General features: G+C 37.0%; 1 protein-coding gene across 4 annotated transcripts in view; it reads left to right on the forward strand.

Annotated features, from left to right (window-relative positions):
* LOC129780067 (connectin-like) overlaps window positions 1-13,785 on the forward strand; it is a 710,069-nt gene extending 696,284 nt beyond the window's left edge. For all 4 annotated transcript variants that reach the window (XM_055787971.1, XM_055787972.1, XM_055787970.1 and 1 more), the window contains one exon: window positions 191-13,785. In XM_055787971.1, coding sequence (XP_055643946.1) covers window positions 191-798 — 608 coding nt within the window. In that variant the 3' untranslated portion in view covers window positions 799-13,785. The remainder of the gene's footprint in view (window positions 1-190) is intronic.
* Window positions 13,786-25,730: the final 11,945 nt, after the last annotated feature.

The raw sequence follows: 25,730 nt of genomic DNA on the forward strand, positions 1-25,730 counted from the left end.
AAACGTATGCTGTAAATAATCAATATTACCTTTCATTCACAATCGATCATATCTGAATATTTCATGTAAAATAATCGGGGTTTGAATTTGTATGAAAAAATATTGGACACGGTGCATATAAAAAATAATTTTAAATGCGAATGATTGCGACATGATTATTTATTGTTTCTTATTTTCTATGTTATTGCAGATAATAGACTCATCTGTGATTGTCGATTGATTTGGCTGATCGACCTGAAGAACGCTACAAAAAACGAGGATCTTCGGTACACACTCCAACAGGTGGAATGCTTATATGAATTCAAGGATAACCGAGGGCCAGCCTCGACCGCACTTCTGAACCAAATGAATGACTACAGTCGGCCGCATGATATCCTGGGCTACGAAGACAACGTCGAGTATGATGATTCTCACCATCACGGCTACGGACTGCAGCCCATGCAGCGAAGCAACATGGGACAAATGGGTCAAATACCATCGGGTAGCAGTCGACAGATTACGGATCCTTACGATCGAAGTATCAACCCGTCTAGCAAGACGGCCAAAACGGTCAACGGCAAACAGGTGCTCACTCTGGTGAAACTTCGAAAGGAAGATTTTCTACCGTGCGCCAAGGAGTTGGATGAACCGACGGAGCTGCCCTTGTCGCGAGAATCCATCGGTATCGATATGGGCTGGCGATCGTCGGCTAGTGCGACGTCCAGTTCAGGAGTGGGATTGCGGAGTTTAAGCATCGGAACCGAATTCGGGGCAGTGACGACTGTTGCGTTCCTGCTTGTTGCTGTGTTAGTGTGTTAGCTTCTAGCTTTTTTTAAGTGACGATGTGATATGAAGTAGCTAATGTCTGTTTATTTTTAAAATCATCTTTAAGAAAAAATAGCATCGAGATAAGATGACCAATTGCAATGGTTTTCATAGGTTGCATATTCAAATGCTTAAGCATTTCAACTGAATTTAACGACGGGTTCAATCTTGCTTGGAGAATATTTCTGACTGAAAAGACGCCAAAGGCAACCCACATGAAATAAATCCACGGGTGACATGTGGATAATAAAATCCCGAGCATTGCTCATGAAAAAAAGAACAAGTGGTGCTTACTTTGACTCGTATACGGAAATCGCTATTCAAGATGGATTGGAATAAGAAAATAAACTTCTCTCTCGTGAGGATAAACGATTGAAGGAGAAAATGCCTATAAATACGATAACCTGTGGCATTCCAATGCAGAATAAAACTTTACCATTCCAACCGAATCTGTAAAACGAATGAACACTAAATTTGAGAATATTGCCTTTGGAACGATGAAAGGAAAGCGAGGCTGAAAAAATATATTGTAGAACGAAGGGACAAAAGGAAGCTAATGCTGCTTTTTAAAACCAGGAATTGACTGCCAGATGCCAACGGGGTGCTTTATGCGACCTATTATTATTCGGGCCACAAATGCCTCCCGGGCTCCAGTTCATAATCTACCAGAAGTTGTCTTGAATGGGCTGCATTTGAGGCGAAATAAAGCGAAGGAACAAGGGACAAAAGAAATTAAAATATAAAAAAAGACCACAAGAGTTCCAATAAACTCTGGCACTTTACTGCACTTTCTTACCGCTTCCGCATACGAAAGCCACAATACTGGCTGTTGGCTTGTGAGTTTTAAGTTCAAACGTTTTTCATTTCACCATATTCTTGATAGCTTTCAGTGAAACTTCGAAGGAATATCTTCTGTGCAAAGAAAAATCAACAATCCACTTCTCAGTTGATGAATTTTCGATTGGAATAGACAAACTTCATAATCCACTTATGAAAAAGTGTTCAATAATCGCCAATTGGGGGAGCGTTAGCGTGACGGTACAGTTTAAGGAAACATTGGTCGATACGTCACAGCGTGACGTGACGTCTCAATTTTCACCTTCCAAATGAGAGGGCCATTTGCTTTAATAACCAGCCATCATGGGCCCTCGCACGAAAGCTTGGTAATTATGGCTATTACTAGATTTTTTTACGGTTATTATACTTCAAAGGAACACGTTCCGGTGGTTGATCACTGGCGGAAGTGAAGGAGATGGAGGAGAGTGCGAGTGGAATGCGGAACGGCACCCAACTATTTCCCGTCAGTGTGACAACTATCGTCTAACAGGTCGAAAATGGTGAGTGCTCATTTGGAAAATTGGTACTAAATTAGTACATTTCGCCCAATTTGGCGCCATTCTGTGAGATAGCAGTTTTATTTCAGTGCTATCAAGTGGAACTTAATTTGGTTAGTTTCCAGTCGCGTTGATTGATTTACTTTGATTAATTATGGTGTTCAGGTGGCAGACGCTCTGTTGGACATGAAGGACAGCGGTTTTATTTCTGGAAGAAATGTAACTTTTCTTCAGCAACAGTCTTCCCACTCTTCCAAAAATAAAACCGCTGCCTCACTCAATAAATTCATTAAGCGTGAATCTGATTTAGCGAGCACTACAAATTTCCCAGATTTACTCGATATATTACACAGATAGACAGATTTCGTACACATTTGTGTTCTGCAAAAAGGGGCATTTCCGCACAATTTCTTAGACGTGAAATTTATTTCCTTTGTAGAATCGAAGAAAAAAACTAATTTGGTATCCTTTGGGTTGCCTCCAATTAGGCAACTAGGGTTTTCATAACGATGTCGGTATGTATATAAATAAGGATTAACAACATCAGCTGGCTTAATAACAACTGTGTTTCTTCGAGTTTCCAGTCTCTGCTCCAGAGATTCCAGATGTCATATTACCAGATTTCAAACATCATATACGGATCTCAGTTTCAGGGTCCGGATTGTAGGTATATGTATCCTATCTCCCTATGTTCGAATCCATCACTTTATATTACACGAGGTTTGTTCAAAAAGTATCACTACTTTTGAATTTCCGCGGGTTACGTATCGTCTTCATGTTGGTACTCTCACTCAGGCCTCGGCATAGTCACATTCAACTGAGGGAAGTCAGCGGACTATGAAGAAATTCCCCTTCATATAAAATTGGAAAAAATTTTGGCTTATTCACGCAGTTTCTCCGTCAACATGCCTCAAGAGTCAGTCGGGCGCTTAGTCACTATCCCCCTCTACGACTCGACTATCTCATTTCATTCTTGCCTGTCAAATGGACTTCATTGCATTTTGAAGGGACTCCCCTCAAAATGCATTCGTTTTTCTCTCCCATGTATCACGTATGCATGTATCGATGTTTGAGTTCAACGTGGTTTCACATATCCTACAGGTGAGCTAGATTTTTTTTGTAAACCGTCCATCAATGGTATAACTACTTATTTGCATCAGAAATCACGTTTTCGTTTCACTTCTATGTACGTAAAATGAGATTGTATATGCGGGAAAAGAGATTAATGTCAGGGGGAAGTAGAAGTGTGCATAGAAATCAGTTGGATGAAGAGGCAGATTTGTATTCATTAGTCACGTCAATTAGAATAATCATTGACATTTTTACAGCCGCTTTGCTCACACGTGTTTTGACTCGTCTTAAATTTTTGTCTTTCCCAATTCAGCAGCTTCAGCAGATGATTGAGTATTAGTTTTCATGCCATGACTATAAACCCATGATTCGATACCAATTATGACACTCTGTAGCAAACTTGGGTCGTCGCGGACAGAATCCAACAGCTGCTCAGCAAAATTAATGCGATGTTGTTTTTGGTCGAAATTGAAAAATTTTGGTACGAATTTGGCGGCGACCCGTCTCAAGCCAAAATGATTGGTAAAAATCAAGTGACACGAGCCAATAGATATGTTTGAGTCCTCAGCAACTTCTCTAACAATAATTCGATGATTGGCTAATACTATTTTCTTCGTGGTGTCAGTGTTTTTGTCGGTTGGTGATGTGTTCGTGCGTCCGGCACGCATTTCGCCATTTACATCAACATTTGTTGCCCCAATAATGTTGTTTCGGGTATACCACAATAAACATTCGGAATGCGACCGCGCACTCGATTTTGTTTTTCACACAAAATTTGACCGATTCAAGACGAGCCAAAACACGTGCAAGCAAATCATAAAAATAATCTGAACATTCAAAACAGCCCAACTAGCCAGCATAAGTGAGAAACATGAGTATCAACATAACACCACAAAAAAACGAAAATCAAATATATGTAGCCGGTGGAAATTCAGAAGTCGCGATTCTATGTGAACAGACCTTGTACACTAAGATTTCAACTCCATATCTAAATGATACATTCCGGAGGTTCCAGTTTTCGAATATGGATCCCAATTTAATAAAGGTAGAATATTCTATTTTTAGACGTACATGACAAAGTACCAATATTCCAGAAGAGAATTGTTGTTTCAGATTGCCGACTCAAATCCCACATTCCCGACTATGAAAATCGAGATTGATTTTTAAATTGCAGATCAAGGATACAGATTTAGATCCTAGGTCCAGGATTTGAGTTTTAAACTCCCTAACCATACCAGATGCCAGATTCGAGTTCTGTTTGCATATACAAATTATACATTCTAGATTAGCATCACAAATTTTAGATGGATGTTTTTTTCGAATGGCCATCTCAGATTTTGATGAAATGGTAGATAGATGGTAGATAAATATGTGCCCTACAACTCTTCCATACATCGCAACTTGTGCATATTCAAGACAAAAAACTTTTTCTAACAAAAACTTTTTCAAAATTTTTTCTCGAAAATTCAAATTTTTTTTTGGTTGTACAGTTATAGAAAAAAGTAATGTAGGTAGACACAGGTAGAAATGGATTGATGGTGACCCTTGGATGTTAAAGTACAGTTTTCAGCTTGTTTTTGTAGTCAAATACAATATGTTTCAATTCAGAGAGCTACGACAGCTCTCAAACAATAGCCGTGGCAAAATTGCTCAAATTGCAATTGCCAAAAATCTCTTCATCTGTCGGTCTGGTATCGAATAGTTGTTGTAGATTTAGGTATCTATTAAGAGTCACTGTAAGTCACTGAAGATATGATAATAATAAATGTATAATAAAAATATAATAATAGATACCTAACGGATGAGTAAAATACTCTGCAGTTGTTCGAAAATCGTCGTCGTGGCCGTGACCGGCAGCAAATGTAAAGTGGCGGAAAAGAAATAGCATTATTTCGTTTCTGCGTAATTATCAGAATTCAACAAAGAATAGTGTGACATTATTTAGCAACATTAGTCAAGCCGTGATCTCCAAGATTTGCAAGGATTGCAAATACAGTGGTAGTATTAACCCCCTCCCGTATCATTTAATACGTCACACATCAAGTGATTTCACTACTCTGCTGAGCATTCTAGCGCCATATGTTATGCAAGTACACTACGAGTGAGACTCGATGTTGTACGGGAAAGGGTTAGCAACCCCAAGTTTAAACGTAATAAACTACATCAGTTAACATCAACAGTAATTAAGAAAATACGTTTACCGGGATATACCCATCCGTTGGGTGATACAATGCGAATTTGTAAAACTTGTTTTGCAGTGATTTAGAACAATAGATGTATTCCAATGAAAAAACGACGTATAGATGAGGATAAAACTAACCAAAATATTGAAGATTCACAAGCTCCAAAAACAAGCTGAAAACTATACTTTAGCATCCAAGGGTCACCATCAATCCATTTCTACTTGTTATTGATTTTTTCTATAACTGTACACCAAAAAAAAAAATTATAATTTTCGAGGAAAAATCTTGACAATGTTTTTGTTCGAAAAACTTTTTTGCCTTAAATATGCACAAGTTGCGATGTATGGAAGAGTTGTAGGGCAAATATTTATCTACAATTTATCTACCATTTCATCAAAATCTGAGATGACCATTTTGAGTAAATCGACTTTTAGTTTTTGAAATCCATTTTTTTCAGTGTAGGATTTAAAAAAAATATTTTTTCTGAATTTATTCCGAATACTCAACTATTTTTCACAAACTCTTCCATAGATCACTTTTTTGTAGGACTTACCATTTTCGAGTAAAAAATTTTTTTGCCCTTTCCATCAGTCTTCAGAATGCAACTCGGTGCTGATGCGCAACAAGATTTTTGTACCCAGTTGAGCTCCCACTCCTTGCGCACACATGCGCTCTGGCGAATGAGCACGCTCCGAAACACAGATGAAATGTTTGGTTGTCAGTGCCGTGGGCGCAAGCCCAGTTTTAAGCTGAGTTTTACGCTGAAATTCGCGCCGTGCTTGAATCTGGATGGCTCTGTCTGTTGAGATATTTTTCTTCACACAAGCGTATACGGTTCAAATGGGGGCGCGCTGTTGTTTTTATGCTTTGCTTAGAACGAACGAAGACAAAGCGGGCGCTAGAATTTGATGTGTATGTGTGTGTGTGTATAGAATAAGACGCGCATCACACAAGTGAGAAGAAATGTTTAGTATCTGAGTTCTGCGCCGGGTATATTTTGCGCTGTCGTGCTAATGAATTTTGTGCGCTTCGCACCAAGAGAGAATACACGCTTTTCTTGAACGCGCGCTGATGAAAATTCAACTCAAGCGCAGCGCTGCGTTTGTTGCCTGAAGACTGCTTTCCAAGTTGTAATCTAGATAAATTTTCGGAAAACTAAGTATGCCAAGCAGCTTAATTAGGTAAGTTCACAAAATCTGGACGGTCATGTCATTGTTCATAACTACGTGATATTCCCACAGGTAGTTATCATTATAACGGATCTTTTATTAAGAACTTGTCAACTTTTTTTTGTTAATAAAACACAGGTTTCTTTGAAATATTGAGATCAAATTTATTCTGGTTTTAGTTCAACTCTTCCACTTTAAGAATGAAATTCAATTTCGGTCATATTACCACCACGGACCCGTTCACACCGATCGATCTGTCAGACCCAATTTTTCACTAATAAGCCAAACATTTCGACTAGAATGTTATAAATTTCGCGTTGGATATTGTCTCTGAACTCTTCTAAAGTTGCTGGCTTGTTGGTATAGATCAGTGGATTGACATAGCGCCATAAAAAGAAATCCAATGGCGTCAAATCGCATTAACGAGACGGCCAATCGACAGCGAAAACAGTACCATTCCAATAGAATTAGAAGGCATTCATGCAAGTAATCAATCACAAAAATCCACAGAATCGTGTTACATTTGCTCAAAGTTTGAAAATTTCTTAACTATGTCGTAATTAAAAATACGGACACTTTTGTTTTAAATTCCGGACATATTTTATCAGTAGTATTTGTTTGAGAGAAATTAGTTATTGATTTTTGTTGAGCTTATTGTTTCAATGTTATTCTATTTTAATCTTAAACCCAACATCAAACATCGAAAATTCTTGCTCTATTCGTTTTAGGGCTTGTAGCATACTCTTATGAAACTCCGGCAATAAAAAAATTCATTGTGAACTCTTGATCCGTCCAGATTTAGAATCATCTTTGGAATATGTTTTTTCCAGACATCTTGTTTTAATTTTGGACAATTATTTGCCAACAGTACTATGTCTGATACTACACAAAATTTTACACTTTCACACTTTCAGATTTTACGTTTCAATCAAACTCGACTTTTGCGTATTGAAATCCGTTCGACTATCATTAAACGTGCTATACAAATACAGCAATCTTGCCTTGATGCAAAACAAATGTCAAACTAATTAATTTCATTGGTGGGGCAGTTTACTGTCTATCAGATTAGCAGACCCGAATACCAAAAAAATGAATCAAAATTATTGCTCGATCTTATTTATATACTTAGAAGACATAATCCTGGCCTATTTTTCTATGTATTTCCTAGCATTTCCGCCAAAATTTTCTCCATGATATAAATCGTTTCCGATCACAATTTTCGTTCATGATTTTTCCCCAGTTGCTGAATATGTGCTACACTGTTACATAGAACACATTTTTTATAATTTTTATTTTAAAAGCGCATTTAATACATCAGAAATCCATGACCATTTTCGCTTCACAGAATCGGAATTCGAAACTCAATGTCGTCAATGTTGAATTGCATAGCAAGGTTATACAACTCGTCTGGATTTGAGTTTTACTATAATGTCATAACAATGCATTACGTTTTGGACTGGCAGTAGCGAAGGTTGTGTCGACGTTGCTCATGATAGCGTCTCGCAAGCGATCGTATCCTTCCGTATGCGGTATACATAAAAATCCGTCGAGCGCTCTATCTTGTTTGTTTCGTCTCCTGTAACCACATATTCATAAATATTAATCCAAAATAAGCAATGACGTGATCACTGTGGTCACTGTGGTCATTTTAGTCACACGAATTCTAGAGCTTATCATTCAAGGCGTTTTGATTGGCCTAGAAACATCAACTAAGCACTAATAAAAATGACGCAAACGATACTACGCGGAGACTGTGAAGTTCCTCTAGAAACGCTAGCACTATTGAAGAACAAGATATGTAGAGCTTCATATGAACAGTGTGTGTCCACGATGAACTTCAGAATGTTGCTTAATTTTTGAATCATAACTTTTTGCGTCGCTGTAGAGTCGCCTACTATGATTTCAGCAATGCATTCAACAACATGCGCATTGAATTTACACACGTGCTCTCTAGCTGGTGTACTTCGTTTAGCATTCGAGTGCTGAGATAGTAGGAGAAGGGTGGTATATTTCCGTCTGGACACCTTAAGTAAAAGTTGTTTTTTTTTGTGAATTTCACAAAAAATACACAGCTATTTCATCACGAATCGATAGTTTAATTCTCTGTTAAAAATAAAAATTGTCTCTGAGGCGTAAATTAGGCTGACTTCATTGATGTGTCCGGCATCATTGAAAAAAAAAAGAGTCGGAAAAGACGGACACTTAAAGGGAAAGACGGACTCAGTCTAAGTAGTTATGCTTTGAAATTCAAGTTGATGTACTCAACAGGTTTTTGAAATCTTTTAATAGGCCTCACAAATGATTGAACAAAAAGGCTTGACCGGAAAGGGTCTTGTAATTTTTCTTTTTTTTTTCATGTCTATATAAAATAAATAGCTTCCGGCATCCAGAATGATAGATTCGAATTACGTTTTAAAAACCATTAGCCTAGACATTAGCCTAGACTCCAGCCGTCTGAGTTGGTTTATTGATCGAATGCTTCAGTCCGTCTTAATCCGTCAGTTCCCATAGAACCTCCTCTCTCGTTCGAGGAGATGTCGATACTTACAACGATTCTGTCACTTCCATTCGATTTTTTTTGTTCCTGCTGCTGACTGGAAAATGTCGGAAGCAGGGTTGCCAACTATAATTTTCAAAAATAAGAAAGAATGAAAATAAAATCAGAAGGAAATCAGGATAGCTCGTATTTAATTGTCCGTAAAGTTCGTGTCGATTTTTGGGAAAACAAAAGGATCATTTTTATAGGCAGACATACATTCATTCAATTTTATGTGCATAATTTTGTTTCACAATCTTTCGCCATCTTTCACGCAGCTTAGAAATTCTATCCTCCCGGAATATTTTTGGTTTCTGGTCGAAAACTGAACAAGGTATTTTTTATACTGTCTATAGAGTCGAATTTCTGGTCCTTAAGAGAATTTCGAAGAGAAACTGAACCTGAGATAATCTGTAGGTGCAATATCCGTTTTGCTTAGCTGATGGAATAGCATATCCCAGTCAGGTTCCAAAAATGTTCGTTGCGTTCATGAAGCGAGTCGTTTCATAAACGCAAACGCAAATTATATGGCACTGCCACTATAACTGATTCCTGCCACTTCATTTCTTCGTCACAACCGACTCTTCTTCAGAATGCGGCTGACCTCCAGTGATTCGGGAACAATGATTGAATTCAGCTTAGAGATCAATTGCGAAAGATTATGCAGAGACACCAATTTTTGTTCATATACCTGCAATTCAAAATTTAAACCGTATAATAATATTAAATATTATACATATAAGATCTGCCAAATGTAAATCGGGTATAATTGAAGTGAAGAAACATCTCGTTGCACTATACTCAATGTTCATTTATTTAATTCGCATTGACGGCATCTAGTTTCGTTTTCTGTCATTGTGAAGCGAAAATCTTATTGGATTTGCAGGTGGAATAAAGTGGAAAAAAACTTTAAACTTTAAAAAAAAATAATTTAGATTGAAAATTAAAAACGAAAATTTACTTTTCATTCCGTCCTTCCCGGTTCGATCAGTATTTTTAACGTCAATATTTCTGGAGTAAAGGAGAGAGAAATTACCGCTGATTCGATAAAAAGGAAAGAAAGTGATAAAACACTCACATAACGAAAAATACGCAAAAAAATACTCGTTGACAATAAGAACCTCATTTTCTGCAGACGAAAATTCACATCGAACTGTTCTTTGCAGATCATTTTTATGTTTTTATTTGCAATTTTGACAAAAAACCAGCTAGGTGCACACAGTAAGTGTCAATAGTATTGATACACTGTATTACAAGTTTTTGTACATCATTCAAATTTAAAATAAAAATGTAGTTTATCAAAAATGTCCATCTAACCCGCCCTGTCCGTCTTTCCCAACTTTCCGTTTGTTTGAGTTTCTATGGACCGAATAAAATATGTATCCTGCTAAAAGATGCTCCTATTCTCTTTTTTCGACCTCTAGGAGATAAAACAGACAGTTTTAGAAGCTTATAATTGTGTTTTGCGGGTTTTTCTAGTATTATTTGGCATTTTATGTAATTTATTCCAGTCTAATTTGGGTTAATGCTTCTTTCAACATATATTGTTTTGAAAAAAGTGATGATGCAAAATAGAAAAAACACATATGTCATGACAAATAAAACAAGTAAGTATCTATATGAGAGCATGTCAAAACCTCCCGAGTGCCCTACGATGCAATTTCTTATCGATGATATTAGGTTGGGGAAAAAGTAATCCATTATTTTTGGGTGAAATTCAAATTTTTTTTTAATGTGCTTCGGATTTTCCGATTTGGGTCAAATATGCACCATTTTATTGTAAAATTTGTTGCCATTCTAAAGGTAACTTTATAATACCTCTTCTATAGAAGTCTTGGTACTTATTGGCGAAAAACCCTAGCAATAGATTTTTACAATTTTCTCTTGATCCCAATTTTTTATCATTCTGGAAGTTTTGCAAAGCGAGAAATAGGTGATATCACTAGGCCCTAGGTCCGGACTATATGATGGATGCGTTAAAACATCCCAATCAAGCTCTCGGAGTTGCATGGACTTGCCTTGTCCTGATGGAACACACCACCTCTTCTGTTGGCTAATTCTGAAAGTTTCTGGACAATCGCTAGCTTCAAACGGTTCATTTGTTGATAATAGAGTTCTGAATTCAGTCTATTTCACTACAAAAAAAATTGAAAAATTTGAAAATTTTTTTTAAAAAATTGCACGTACTTTACTGTTATAGTATCGGCACCTTTCACAATTTCAGCTGCCTGGCTTGCATTTTCACCTTTATAAAAGAAAAAGTGTAAAATGTACCGAATTTTCTCTTTGTTGACTTCCATCGTTAACACCCTGAAACTCACAACTTAATCGAACAAACAAAAAAAAACAGCAAAATAATTTTTTTAGTGTGAAATGTCACCTTCAAAACGAGCTTAAACTTGAAACTGTATGACCGATATTACGTGAGATATCGATGACTACAGTCCGACCGAGAAAATAATGGATTACTTTTTCCCCAACTTAATATGAAAGTCCTGCTTTTCATATTGTGAATTTATAAATGCTTCAAATTATTTTATCGAATGAAAACTTCCACCATCCAACAAAAAAGGTTATTAAAGTGCGTATACTCATTCATATTTTGACGAGAGGCAGGTTCACAGCTTTATCCGTTTAGAAATTTCAATAAATACTACTCAACAATTGATGTACTGCAGGTTTTCGCATGCACAGACAAGTCTTCACTTGAACAATCGGTAACAGCTTTCGATGAAGCCAGATTGAAGGTAAATATTTGCAGATGATAACAGTGGCTATTTAAAACAATTAACGACCATAAATCATGAAGTTTTCCAATCAGTACGAGATGTTAAAAACTTATCGAGCACAATAGGTGTAACATTTCAATTCCACACCAAATCGATCGATGTTAATAAATACCAAATGTGTTATCTTACCATTATCTAGATAAAAAAAAAGTGAATAACGGAATTGAGAGAACCGAATTAAACGATACATTATGGAAGGAATAATTTCCATGATTTATGCAAGCATCAATTGCGCACCGACCCATAAACTGTGCCGGATCATACTTTATGCTGCACCGCATACAGCGTGAAGCAAATGCCGTAAAACCGTTCTTGTTTCCGAAAGCCTGTAGCAAAATCCCTAATGCGTATAACCTTTCCAAAATATGTATATTTGAGTTGCCGTCGGGAGTAGAAACAAGGGCCGAAAGAAAAATACCAAACAAGCCGCCTTACCGCGGAATCCGGATTCTTCGGCGGGATGCAAGCAAAGCGTAGTAGAAAGGCTGTATTCCAGCCTCCGCGTTTAAACAACTTTTCTCCAACGGATTGAACCCTCGGATTTAGTTCCATTTCCAGGAAGGACGGTGAGCGAACATCAGCAAACGGAAGGTAAATTAATATTTAATTAGCAAACCAAAAGCTCAGAGGGGCGAGAGCTGTAGCGATTCGATTAAGAAGCGAAATAGAAAATTGAGATTAGAAAAGACACATTTAGTGTTATAGGTTTTACTGCCTTTCTTATTTTAGCGCATTATCAAAAATTCAATTGCTATTCGTAATGCTCCGTCGTTATCCTTCTTGAAGCAATTAGCCAATTTCCTGGAACTTTCTTCCTCGTTCTGTCTGGATTTATCCGATAAAATCGCTTGTAAAAGCCCCTTTTCTCGGCCCGCACAAAAACAGTTGCTCCAATAATGATTATCATCGAAGAGGCGGAAAATCTCAGCATCCAATCTGTCGCTGCAGACATGGCCGATAACTGCAAGACACCATGTAATCGCGGAAATTGGATGTAATTAAATTATGAAGAGAAGAAATAAAAGGATAGTTAAGGGAGGGTAGAAAAAAAAACTTTTTTTTTCTCTTTCCGAGCCAATTTCCCCATTAATCCATTTTCGCGAAAGGTTGGACGATCGGTATGTTCGGTATGAGAGGAAATTAGTACGAGTAAGCCTATGTACCCCATCATCCGCCCACTCAATCACAGCCACCCACAAACAGATGGAAAGTGGTCCGGAACCTAGAGGAATTATAACGAGGTTATCGAAATATCGTAGCTAACTTTCCGGAAAGGATAAAAGTTATACTGCGGTGGGAAATTTTTATCGCAACTCGGCGAATAATAAAAAACGTGAAAATTTTTACTTGCAAAATGCAATACTATTAATCGGAGAGCACATAATTTTGCCCTTGAGTCCACTGTAAATAGTGTATAAATGTGAATCTAGATGTGTAAAAAAATCTAAACTAGCAGCTGCGATAAAAACACGATGGAAATAAACCATACTAGATTAAGCACAACGAGAAGAAGGAAAGCCCCGAACCGAGTTGAAACTTGATGGCATAAACAGAGAAAAAAGAAGCAAAACAGGATTTATACAGTAACATTAATTTTACTCCATGGCCCCATTCTAACAAAGAGCCCGATGGTGTGAACTGATGAAATATAGGACGTCATAAGGAATACAAAGCACAGCCGAGATGGAAATCTACCATTTGATAGGAGAGCAAGGAGAATCGATCGTAAGAATGTCAAACGTTGATAACACGTGCTTATTTTTAGAACTTAAGGAAAAAAATCTAATATAGGTAACTGCAAAATTTATTGAAGAGGCACTTAGATAAAAAATGTGGATTAACTCAACAAACAAATTGAAAAAAACAGAACTTCTCAAACATTAAATGATGTCTTATATCGGGTAGAAGTATATGAAAAATAAAAAAAATATTATTAAAAAATCCTTAATTTCGTAATTATATCCGATGACTTTCCTCACATTGTATAAAAGGGTGAGTATGGTTCGTATTCAAAGCTCCTCTGCATAAACGATGAAACATCGGCATTGGCCATTGAAATAAATTAGGATTTAATTCCGGCAGCAGGAGGCCACTCCAATTTTGTTAAATATTTACTCCCCAATTAGAGAGACCGTTTCAGCACTCCCATAAGGTAAACATCTAAACCCAAATATGTAGTTTCAAACTCTTAGGAAGCCCCCCCTAAAAAGGAACCAGAATGGTATTCGATCAAAGGGATTGCACGGTAATTGGGAGCATTTTTGCTTACGATTATGTTTTCGAACTACTCGTTTGATGTTCACATTACCTTGCAGTGTGGATGAATAATTAAGTTTATAATAGTTTTTTTTTCTGGGGGAATATTTAATTTATTCGTCATTTTATTGGGATTGGAGCACGAAAAGTTATAATTACTTTGCCAGTAGGTAATACGGCTATATTGCAAATTAAGGACTCATTTTCAGTAGTTTATTGCTTCTGATGAGATAACAGCATGATCATTAATCAAGCGAACCATTTTTTTTATCGTCAACTAGCTTATCCGGCAAACTTCGTCCCGTCCAAAATTTGTTTTTCGTTATCACATCCGTGTTTTCTTACTAAGCGCTGTCCAATCGCAGAATTATTAATTGATCGATCTTCTAATCTACCCTTTAACATTACTTTTTACTATAAAATTCCTAGTACTTCTACCAAAACTCGACATTACAATATCAGATTATTTTCAGACACAATTCTCGTTCTACATTTTTCACCCACTTGCAAATAACATGTTTCTCCGTTACGTTACATGCCAAATTTGGTTTTATTTGCTTGATTAATTCTCGAGTTATGCAGAAATTTGTGCTTCATTTGTATGGCAGCCACCCATAAGAGAGGGGGGAGGGGTATCTAAGCACCATGGAATCATTTATTGCACCCTAAAACCTTCACACGGCAAATTTCGTTTCATTTGCTTGATTAATTCTCGGGAAATAGAATCGTTCATCGATCTCTAAAACCTCTATATGCCAAGTTTGATTCCATTCTCTTAATAAGTTCTCGAGTTATGTAGAAATTTGTGTTTCATTTGTATGGCAGCCTCCCCTTAGAGAAGAGGAAGGAGTGTCTAAACACCATAGAAACATTTATTGCCCCCTAAAACCATCACATGCCAAATTTGGCTCCATTTGCTTGATAGGTTTTCGAGTTATGTAGAAATTTGTGTTTAATTTGCATGGCCTGCTATGGGGTACAAGCTGCTGTTGTGATATTTCTCGTATCACACAACGATATAACTCTCTTTACAGTGTGATTCATATCAGGGTGGAGTAATAGGCGAAGTACAGGATGTTCGATCAACCCAGAATCTTTCAGAAAGTGATGGAGGATCTTATTTGCTAATTTGTCTCCTACGCATTTAGTCAAATCTGAACATTGCTTTAACATTGAGGTTTTTATCATTTTCTTCCAAAGAAGCATGAAACTCTTGATTGTTTCTATCAACTTCTCATAAAAACACAATGTTTACATAAGGTCCAGAAGTGATTACATCATTTGATTTGGAAATCTATTCAATTTTTTTTTTTTTTATTATTAATTCGTTTATTTTTACAGGCTCAGTTACTTAAGTTTAAAGGAGCCAAATTCTTAAATATAATTTTAAAACTATATATATAAACAATTTTCTTAGATCTATGGTTAGTGAGGTGGAAAACCGATTACTCGCGGTGTACTCGAGTTTAGAAGGGTGACATATTTTTAGGAGAAGGATGGGATATAAGGAAATTGTAACAATGTTGATGAACACTCATTTCTTAAATCTATTCGTATATCTGTAGTGTATTTACATTTCAACTTATTCTACTATTTATAGCAAGGGGACGAATTACCCGCAAAGAAAATCTATTCTAGGTTTTTATCAAATTGTCTATTAACAGTTATTCCATGTCAAACCGATATGGTGGCAATTTTGTTCTTTAACACAAAACATTAGACCCGTATTTTTTTTTTTTTTTTTTTTTTTTCATTAGGATGACCATTTCCATTTTAGGATGGTCCGAAAAATTACTTTTTCCCGTTGTTTTCCAAAAATGACTTCTTTCAAAAATTCATAACTTTTGAACTACTGGACCGATTGATTCGATATATCAAATTCAAGCCATGCTCTTGCATGAGAACATGAAAACTATTAAAAAAAACAAATACGATACGATCAATTATTACAAAAATCAGATAATCCAGATTTTTATAAAGCGTAGTATTTCTAGTTAGATTTTTGATGCTTCCGTGACCGAGGGGTAAGCGTCACAACTAAAATGCCGTGGGTTCGGGTTCGATTCCCCTTCTGGTCGAAGAATTTTTCGTCAAAGAAATTTTCTCCGACTTGCACTTGTACTTGCAAAATAAAAAAAGGGGATAATATTTTTTGAAAAGCAACAAAACTGTTAATTATAACAAAAATATGAGAATCTCTATATAGATTTGGCCTGGAATGGCTGTTAATTTGATAATAATCATAATCAATAATCATTTTTTCTTGTTTTTTTTTGAATGAAGATGTTTTTCTATTTCGTTTTATGAGAAAATTTAAAATGTTATCAGGATAAACACTAGTTGTAATATGAATTCTTCGAACCGAATTCAATTTTTATGCACCAACCTCTGAGAAGAGCGTGTTTCAAAAACGAGATAATTATATCTAAAATATATTATGTGTTAGCTACATGAATGAAAAATTGAATACTTGTTTGAAGAGCAGTGGGTAAACCAAGGATGAGAAACAACCATTTGAAAATTTTTGGTATTTTGAAGTTTTGTCACGTCACAAAAATAGAGCATTCTATTAGTTTCTTAGATGAACTTAAGTTCAAACCTTTTTATACTTGGGTTCCGTATAGCAAACAATGAGGAACAACAAATCACAATATTTGGTACACAAATGGAGATGTATGAACAGTAGAGTGCCAATGAAAATAGCCATCTCGAATTTTCAAAGCGAACTTGAAAAATGTTTCCTTGATTCCCACGAAAAACAACCCTGTGCAAAATATCAGCTCAATCGGACTTCAATTACTAGTGTCGCACAGCGGTCAAAGTTTAAGTTTTTTGAAACCGAAAAATTACCCAAGGGAGAAATAAAGGAAATCGGGGTTTACGAAAAAAAAATTTTGATGCCAAATGTCATCAAATTGCATGAAACGTCGAGATCTACTGTCATCTCGAAATATTTTTTTGTCAAAAATCGACACTTTAGGACAAACGTGTCGATCGGAAAAAATCGACACTTTGGGACAAACGTGGAGTCCGTATGAGCTAATATTTTTCAGCGGTATTTTATCGTGCAAATCAACATTTCGCAGGTAGTCCCGTATGAAAAATCGATATGCCTCGTATCTCGAAAAAAAAGTCCCAAAGTGTCGATTTTTAAAGTTTTTCGAGATGACAGTAGATCTCGACGTTTCATGCAATTTGATGACATTTGGCATAATTTTTTTTTTCAAGTTTGCTTTGAAAATTCGAGGGTCACTTTTTTCCCATACATCCATTGGCACTCTAATGAACAGTCTCGAGTGCAAGGCTTTTGTGAGCCGTTGATGGCAAACCCCAGAGTAAACGTGTTGAATAATTCTCAAACTGGAGGTCAAAACTGGGATTCGGTTCAGAACCATCTTTTGGAGGTCGCTTCAGAACCATCCAAACTTTTCCGAAATAACGGTATGCCGTGTACTAAAGGCAAAAGTTAGATTCAATTTATAAAGTTTATTTTGATGAGCATACCATAAGCAATAAAAATGGCCTTGTTTTAATTGCCTCTTAGACCCCTTATACTCGCGCATACGGTCTGACAGACCGAGAATCAATGAGACAGCTATTTAATTAATCCAACAATAAAACTGAATGAAATGAAAGAAAAAAACCTGGTGATTTTTCATTAAATTATATCGTTCTCTTTGAATAAATATCAAAAACGCCTAAAATTACACAAAAGCAATATTACAGAGACGTGCACAGTAGGTGAGTACACGAGTTACAATTTTTCTCGCGAGTACAGTAGGGTTAAAGAACATTGAACTCATTCTAATTAATGTTCAACAGCCGGAAACCGCAAAAAGTCAGGTGTTGTCAAGTCACAAAAATATTGGACTGGCAATAGGTGAATTCAACTTCAAAATATTTTCCTACTGATGATTCTTGTAGAAAATTTTCTCAATCATACTGTGACATCGTTTTCTTCTTGGAAACCATGTGATTTATACATAAAAATAAGAAGAAAACCTGTTTTTAGAGAGTCAAAACGTTGTCACGTCACGAAGTATCAAATAAAATACATGTCCTTGGCTTCATGTTGAAGAAGGATGCTTCGATATTTCGAACATTTTTCGCGGTTTGATATCTTTTATTCACCACTCTCCCTTAGAAACGATTTCGCGTCGAGAAAACCCTCTGATAGTTGGCTGGCCAATGTTTTTTTAAAATTTTTTAATTAATTTCTAATCATGCTTTTTTCGCACTATACAGTAGAACCCCGATTGTCCGCGAAATAGTCGGGCTAGGTCATCGCGTATAACGAAAATCGCGGATAACGCAATGAAGGACTAAAATTGAGGTGCAAACACGAAAAAAAGATATTTTAGCATGAAAACTATGTTTCATCAATACAGAAATTATTGAACTATCCATCTGTAAGGTCGTGTACATCAGTGACCAGATAATGTGAAAGCCATGACCAAAACAAAAGAGCTAGAGATTACTACGGAACTTTCTTTCACGGATAATCCACACCGTGGATAATCGATGTTCTACTGTACCTACTTTGTGCATATTTTAAGGATGCATTTGGAAGCAAAAAGTTACAGTAAGGATGTGTCCGGGACATGATCGAAAACAGCCGATATGTTTGATTTTCGGGTGGTTTTTATTCACTTCATCAGTGGTACAATTGTTACGACGATGGCAGAAGGACATTATCACGATAAAAGATTTCGAAGTGGAATGAAATATATTGACAACTACCCCTGAACAAGATAGTTTCTGCGTTCTGTGTGGATAATATAATGAATATTATATATGGAGGATGAATGAATAGAGTCTCCATTACCATTTTGTCGCATGTTCTATGATAAAACGTTATATAAGGTTTGAAACATTTAGAATTCGGAATAATTAGAATTGTTCATTCTATAGTAGCCGTCGTAAAGAAAACTAAACACTGAGGGGCATTATTGTGGTTGATCGAAATCTATACTAGGAAAACTCTTATGATCGATTTTAGGTATAGCTTCAATTTATTTTCAAAAAAATCTGAACGTGTTATTACTCGGATTTCCGGTTGCAGAGCATTGAAACGGGACGGTCCGTAAAACAGAATGCACTGTTGACCAACATTGGTTGTTGCCCGACTTCGCATTAAATTCTGGGCTTGTCGTGTGGAGTGTTGGTGATTTGCTATACGTATTGTCAGGTTGTGATGGATATTATTTTCATTTGTAACGCTGTGGATAAATTCAACAGTCTGTAATTTGCGCAGTCCAATAAGAGGCAGTATACTATGAGAATCGTCAGAGTACAAGTCTAAAGTAGGATGGAGGTTGACCTACCTTCATCCTACTTTAGAACTCAAACTAAATTCTAAATTTTTTTCAATATTTTTCCAGAGAATAAATGGAATTTTGATGTAAGAATTTTTTTTGTAACTTTAACCAATCCTGAGATACACCTAGTTTTGTGACTTCGGATTCTAAATGTTTCAAGCCTTATAATTTTTCATGTTGAATCACATGTAGAATATTTTTTTCATGGAACTTTTGTTAAATGATTAAGGTCTCACAAGCTGTTTCCAAAAAATAAAACTGCTATCTGATAGTGTTACACTTATATTAGACTTTTTGTAAATTTTAATTGAATTAACAACGCCTACTACGCAGAGGCGAACCAGTCCAGCAGAAAGTTATATGGAAAAATGCCTACTACGATTTCAAGGTCCGATTTCCTTCGCTTTTACAGTTTTCCTCGCCATATAAACCTTTCTTGGGCGGATCCAAACCCAATAAAATAGACAGCTCAAATAAAACGATTCGCTCTTGCCAGGAATCCGATCCGTTGTGATAAGAAATTATAACATCTTTGCTGCTACTGATGTAATTCATATGCGTGTTACGAGGGTCACTATTTATATTTCGGGAATAGGAACAAAAACAAATAGTTAAGCTGCGAATATATTTTCATTGTGTTTTTAAAATACTCGCCACGATGATCGATACACTTTTGCATGCGCTTAAACCAAATTTCAAAGCATTTATTCCAATCGACACGAGCCTTTTTTTTTGAGCGATTGTCAAATTATGTGGGATCCAACGTGAACATAATTTTCGCACAACTAAGTGTTAATGTAAAATCGCATATATGCTGGTGGAACTAATGCTTAGGGATGCCTCAATCTCACAATAGGTTACATGACGATCTTGCTTAATCATTTCGTGCACAGCATCGATGTTTTCTGGCACTACAGTCGATTTTGGACGACCTTCACGAAACTCGTCGGACAGCGAACTACGACCACGATTGAATTCACTATACCAGCGATACACAGTGGTTTTTGATGGAGCTTCATCGCCAAAAGTCAAATTAAGTTGATTGACGCACTCTTGTTGTGATAATCCACGTCGAATGTCGTAAAAAATCATCGCACGAAAATGTTCACGATTCAGTTCCATTTTTTTGCCGAGACCAAACTTTCAACTAAATATAAAATAAACATACGGACGCTATTCCGTATGACAAAATGTTCTGAGTACGTATATCGTCAAAAATGTCAAACTTTACGATGAAACCGTCAGATGGACTCACATGACATCAGTGTTGCCAATTCCCGAAATATAAATAGTGACCCTCGTATATTGCTTCTCTTTTAAGATCGTTTGGATGACGGCGTAAACTGCTTCACGGTTCCAAATATACTCAATCCTCCTCGCCACTAGACCACTAGGGGAAATCAGGGTAAAACCGACACCCTAAGGATTTTCCAATATTTCCAAGACTTCCCATGTTTACTTGACTTCAAATCGAGAAAAAATCTCTCTTTAACTCTTCATAAATCATTCTACAGATTTCTGTTGATCATTTATTGAGTGAAACTCGTATTTTGATAGAATAGAAAAATGTGTGTTTTTGGTTGAAATAAATGGTATAGCGGGAAATATCGACACCCTATTAGGGTGAAACCGACACCTCATAAATATATAAATATCACATAGAAAGTCTTCCGAGATTACAGATGCTTTCCAAATTTTCGGTTTCTTTTTAGAAGCTCGCTTACGGCTTAACATAATAGCCTTAATTTTTTTCGCCGCTTTTGCAGTAGTCAAACTTCGTTTGTATTCTTGAGAGGTGATTTCTACAGCTTTTTCTTTTTCTAAAAAAATTTTTGTGTGCCAGGAATGCTTGTCCAGGATCAGCAGCACTAGATCTTCTGCCGTTGGATGGACATTCTGCAAAAAGTGAACGAACCAGATACCGAATAGATCAGCAGTCATAAACCCTGATGGGCAGCAATTTTAGTTTTTTTTGTTGGGTACCTAAGAGCGGTATGAATGTTTAAAAACCATACTATTTTATAAAATTCACTCACCGTTGATACCGATGTCTCATCAACATTGTATATACGAGAGGCTTGAAATTGTTTGGCTTCTAAAATAGACTCCAACAAGTCAAGAAAAACTGTTGATCGTAGGCTTGTTGAAGCTTCTGGCTCTTGCTGCTGATGTAGCCTCGGGTTTACGGAACGTAAATTTCGGATTTCGGTCTAGAAAATCTTTCATCCAGTCTCAGCCAGCAGCCTTCCTCTTCTTATTGAACCGATGTTGAATGTTGTTTTTTTCGGCCAATTCAAATGCCATACGACGAACATCTGTCATGCTAATTCCGTAGAAGCGACTCTCAAGGTCAAGCAGATGACGGACCAGCTCTTGCTCCTGGTTCGGGTTAAACACGCAGGTTTTCGATCCAAACTTAGAGGAGCATTTGCCGCAGATGTGTCCAATGAGTCTTGACCGATGAATACCATAACCCCTTGCAGCCTTCTTCTTAGACATTCCACCATCAATAGCTCTTTTGGCATTCCTCAATTGTTCTTCGGTCCAGCTCTGCCGTTTCGTTTTACGAACATAAACACGAGGCATCTACAAAACATAAAGATTAAAGATAATTAAACATAAGACACATCTCGCAAGGAAGCATACAGTCAGTGTCGATTATACACTGACTGAAAGTGTCGATTCCACCCCGAATGAACTCGAAATTTCAAAATAAGTCTTTTTAGCATCGATAAATTTCAAAATAAATCTTTTTAGCATCAATACCACCTACCTTCTCAAAGAATACACTGAATAATGAACTGATATGAGTTAGGCTCACAAAAAATAGTGAGTTTCACTAAATTTCCCGACAAAAACGCTTAAATTACACTGTCGATATTTTACACGGACTATTTCCTATTTGCTGATCGACTTTAATTCTTGTTTGTTTTGACAGCAACGCGACTTCAGCAGTTAAAGGAGGGCTCGAAACGTAAAAAATGGCAAAAGTTTAAAGGGGGCGACGGAAAATTTGCAAAAAAAAACTTTTAACTGGAAAAAATAGAGGGTGTCGGTTTTACCTGCAGTGTCGGTTTTACCCTGATTTCCCCTACTTGTATATATTTATGGCTAGCTAATAAATCACTCTGGGGTGGTGCTAGCGATGCAGGTTTCGCTACTCTACAGGAACTGTCCAAAAACTGAATCCACCACAACTTGGTTTATATTACAAAAGGTCAATTTGGAATGAACTCTCCTAGACTTCTCCTTCTTCGTATAAAGTTGTTATTCGCCAAATCACGCACGAAGATCCTAGAATTATCTCCTACTGCCCTGTTGATCTTCACTCGTAGTTTCCGGTCATATGTTTCACTTCTACGTTTGGTTTGCTTTGCGCGTTCCAACGTCAATGTTTACCGGTCGATTTTAGAACTTTGGCGACCATTCCTTCGTTGGGTTTGCAGCTTGAGTGTGCAGATTTATTTCACGTCTCTCCCCTTCCATCTTCTACAACCTTTCAACGCGTATGTCGATCCTTAGGAATGTTTTACTTTTTGATTGTTTTCGCAGAGGTATTGTTATATTCATACTTCAATTCACTACTTCTTTAGTCGCTCGGTTTTGTCAGTTAATTTGAGAAGCACAAATTTTACCATTAAAAATGTGGGATTTTGCTTGACATTTTACAATTATTCAATTGTTAAGAAATGTTCGATATATTTCTTTATTTCTTACGTGTTTGGTTTTTAGATTTTCATTTTACGCCTCATACCCTTCTGTTAACCGTTGTAATATAATAAAAAACAAAAAAATCATAAAAAAAATCAAAATTCAAAACACGTTATAAAAGATGAAGAGTTCCCATTTGAAGATGGTTTTGAACATGACGAGGGTTGGAACAGACTCGCTTACAGAGGGCTCTGGATGTCGGCTGTACTACAATGAGATACAACGGGCGAAATTAAATTACAGCCGCTTGGCATAACCAGAGGTCTGATTAAACCTAATTTGGGGTTCCTCGGTCATAGCGTTTGTGGAGCAATCGGTGAACGGAACGTAGCTGAGTGATCAGCTTGTTTCGATAGGACAGTCTTTGAATAGGTGATTCCAAAAGATTCAATTGTTTAATTGTTTCTTTATTAATGGTTTAGGTATTCATACAATTTGAAAAAAGTTTACGGAACACTGTTCACGATTATATTAAAGCAGTGATTTTCAACCGGTGGGGAATTCCCCCCTAGTGGGGATTTTGGTCATTAAAAGGGGGGAATTGTGCAAGGGAATATTGGACATTTACTTCATTTTGAAGATGGCAATGATTAGCAAAAATTGCTACAAAAACTTCATTGGATAGGCTAAAATTTACGATCCTCGGCAAACATTTCCAAATCTGAAATGTAATGTTCAATTGAACAACTTCGCAATGTTTGAAAGACTTTCGTCAGTGAATGATGATGGAACAGACAACCGCACAGTACAGAAGACCATAAAAAAGGGAATTGTACAGCATTTGTCAAGACTTTTTACAATAAGTTAAACTTGGAATATATTTTCCTTATATCAATGAACAAATTCGGACATGAAATACAGAATGGAATTTTATGAATTCGTTCGAAATATTTCGAATCGATCGAAATACAGAATAGGGGTGGAGGTGTGCTTTTCGACAACGTTCTCAAACATTACAATTTTGACTTGGCAAACTTTTTGTAACTTTTTTGTAATCAGATGTATGTATAAAATAAAATTTTGCGAATATAACTTGAAAACCGTTAGTATTCTTACATTACTTTACTGATATGATACAAACTTTCTTACAAAAATATTGGTAGGGGTGAAACACCGGGATCAATTTTTGTAAAGGGAGAAATGAGCAAAAATGGTTGAAAACCACTGCTTTAAAGAATTATCAAAAACAAAATCTGAAAGAAACTCTTCTCTTCTTGAGTAATTTGCCTTATAAACCCTTTGTAACAGGAACGCCTGTTCATCAGGTGGCTTATCTAGGGCCATGCTGCTGGATAATTACCGTGTGAGTCCCAATCCACGACGCAACGGACGGGAGTCAACCCGAACGTTCGACCGATACTCGGAGGCAATATCCCGCGGTGCAAGCCATACGCATTGCGAATTCTACGAAGGGCAACCGATCGCAGACTACCCGGAAACCAGCACGTTTCCGAGTTCCGGAGCGGATCCGGTTATCGACTAATTAGGGGTAAAACCCTGCGCGCAGGTACGATAGCTTTAGTGACATGCCCATGATCGCGATAGAGAGAGAAAGCAAAGAAAAAAGGTGAGAAGAGTGATGGAAGATTGTAGAAAGTGAGATAATGTGAAGTAAGAATAGAATGGATGCTAAATACTGAGAATAGAGGTTTTTTCTTTTTCAAGAGATTCGTGCTGCTCAAATTTCTTCTTCTTGGATGGCACTAACGTTCCAATGGAACTTTTGCCTTCTCAACATAGCATTACTTGCGTCATTTTAATAACTAGTACTTGGTTTTCTATGCCGAATAACACGCCTGGAATGTACTCTGGAGTGGCAAGCTCTAGAATACGTGTAACCACAGTGCAAGCCGGAAGAATTTTCTTTGACGAAAAATCCCCCGACCAGAACGGGAATCGAACCCGAACCCCCGGCATGATAGTGTGGGACGCTAACCACTCGGCCACGGGAGTACGCTGTTCAAATTTACGTTTTCCGGAACAAGATCTTCACTTGCGAATCTCCAACTTCGGTATTCTTCGGTGTCCGCGGTGTTTTCGGTTATTGTTATAGAGGTGTCGACCATTCTGGCGCAACCAGATGTCGAAGGTTTTCGTTCTCCAAAGACGGCAGCCTTGAAGACCTGAACCGTTTGGAACCGTTTGATAGAGGGGCTCTACCATAGCTGGGCAAATAAAAGCGACGGGTGGTCTCTCTTCGGAGAGTGGCGCAAAAGCCACCTGGTTTTTTTTATCCCTCGACAAAAAAAGGTTCGCCGACGGTTACACCGTATCCCAACGTTGAAATACATCGTTAGAGGGACTAATAGACAGTCCGTGTCATCATTCATTTTAACCAAAGTCAAGTATGACCTGTGCAACGAACCATACTCGGGGCAAGATTCCGAAATGCGGCATGAATAAGCTACAATTAAAGGATGATGTTTTGTTCAACGTAACAGTAAATAAATATTGTGAAAAATACGGCTTCATTAAATCTGTCTGCCGTAGGGGCGCCTCCTCCTTACGTTGGAAGCTAACAGAACCATTCTCTGCCACACAATCTTCGTGGCGCGTTGC

This window comes from Toxorhynchites rutilus, chromosome 3 (assembly GCF_029784135.1).
Source record: "Toxorhynchites rutilus septentrionalis strain SRP chromosome 3, ASM2978413v1, whole genome shotgun sequence".
NCBI classification, from domain to species: Eukaryota; Metazoa; Arthropoda; class Insecta; order Diptera; family Culicidae; genus Toxorhynchites; species Toxorhynchites rutilus.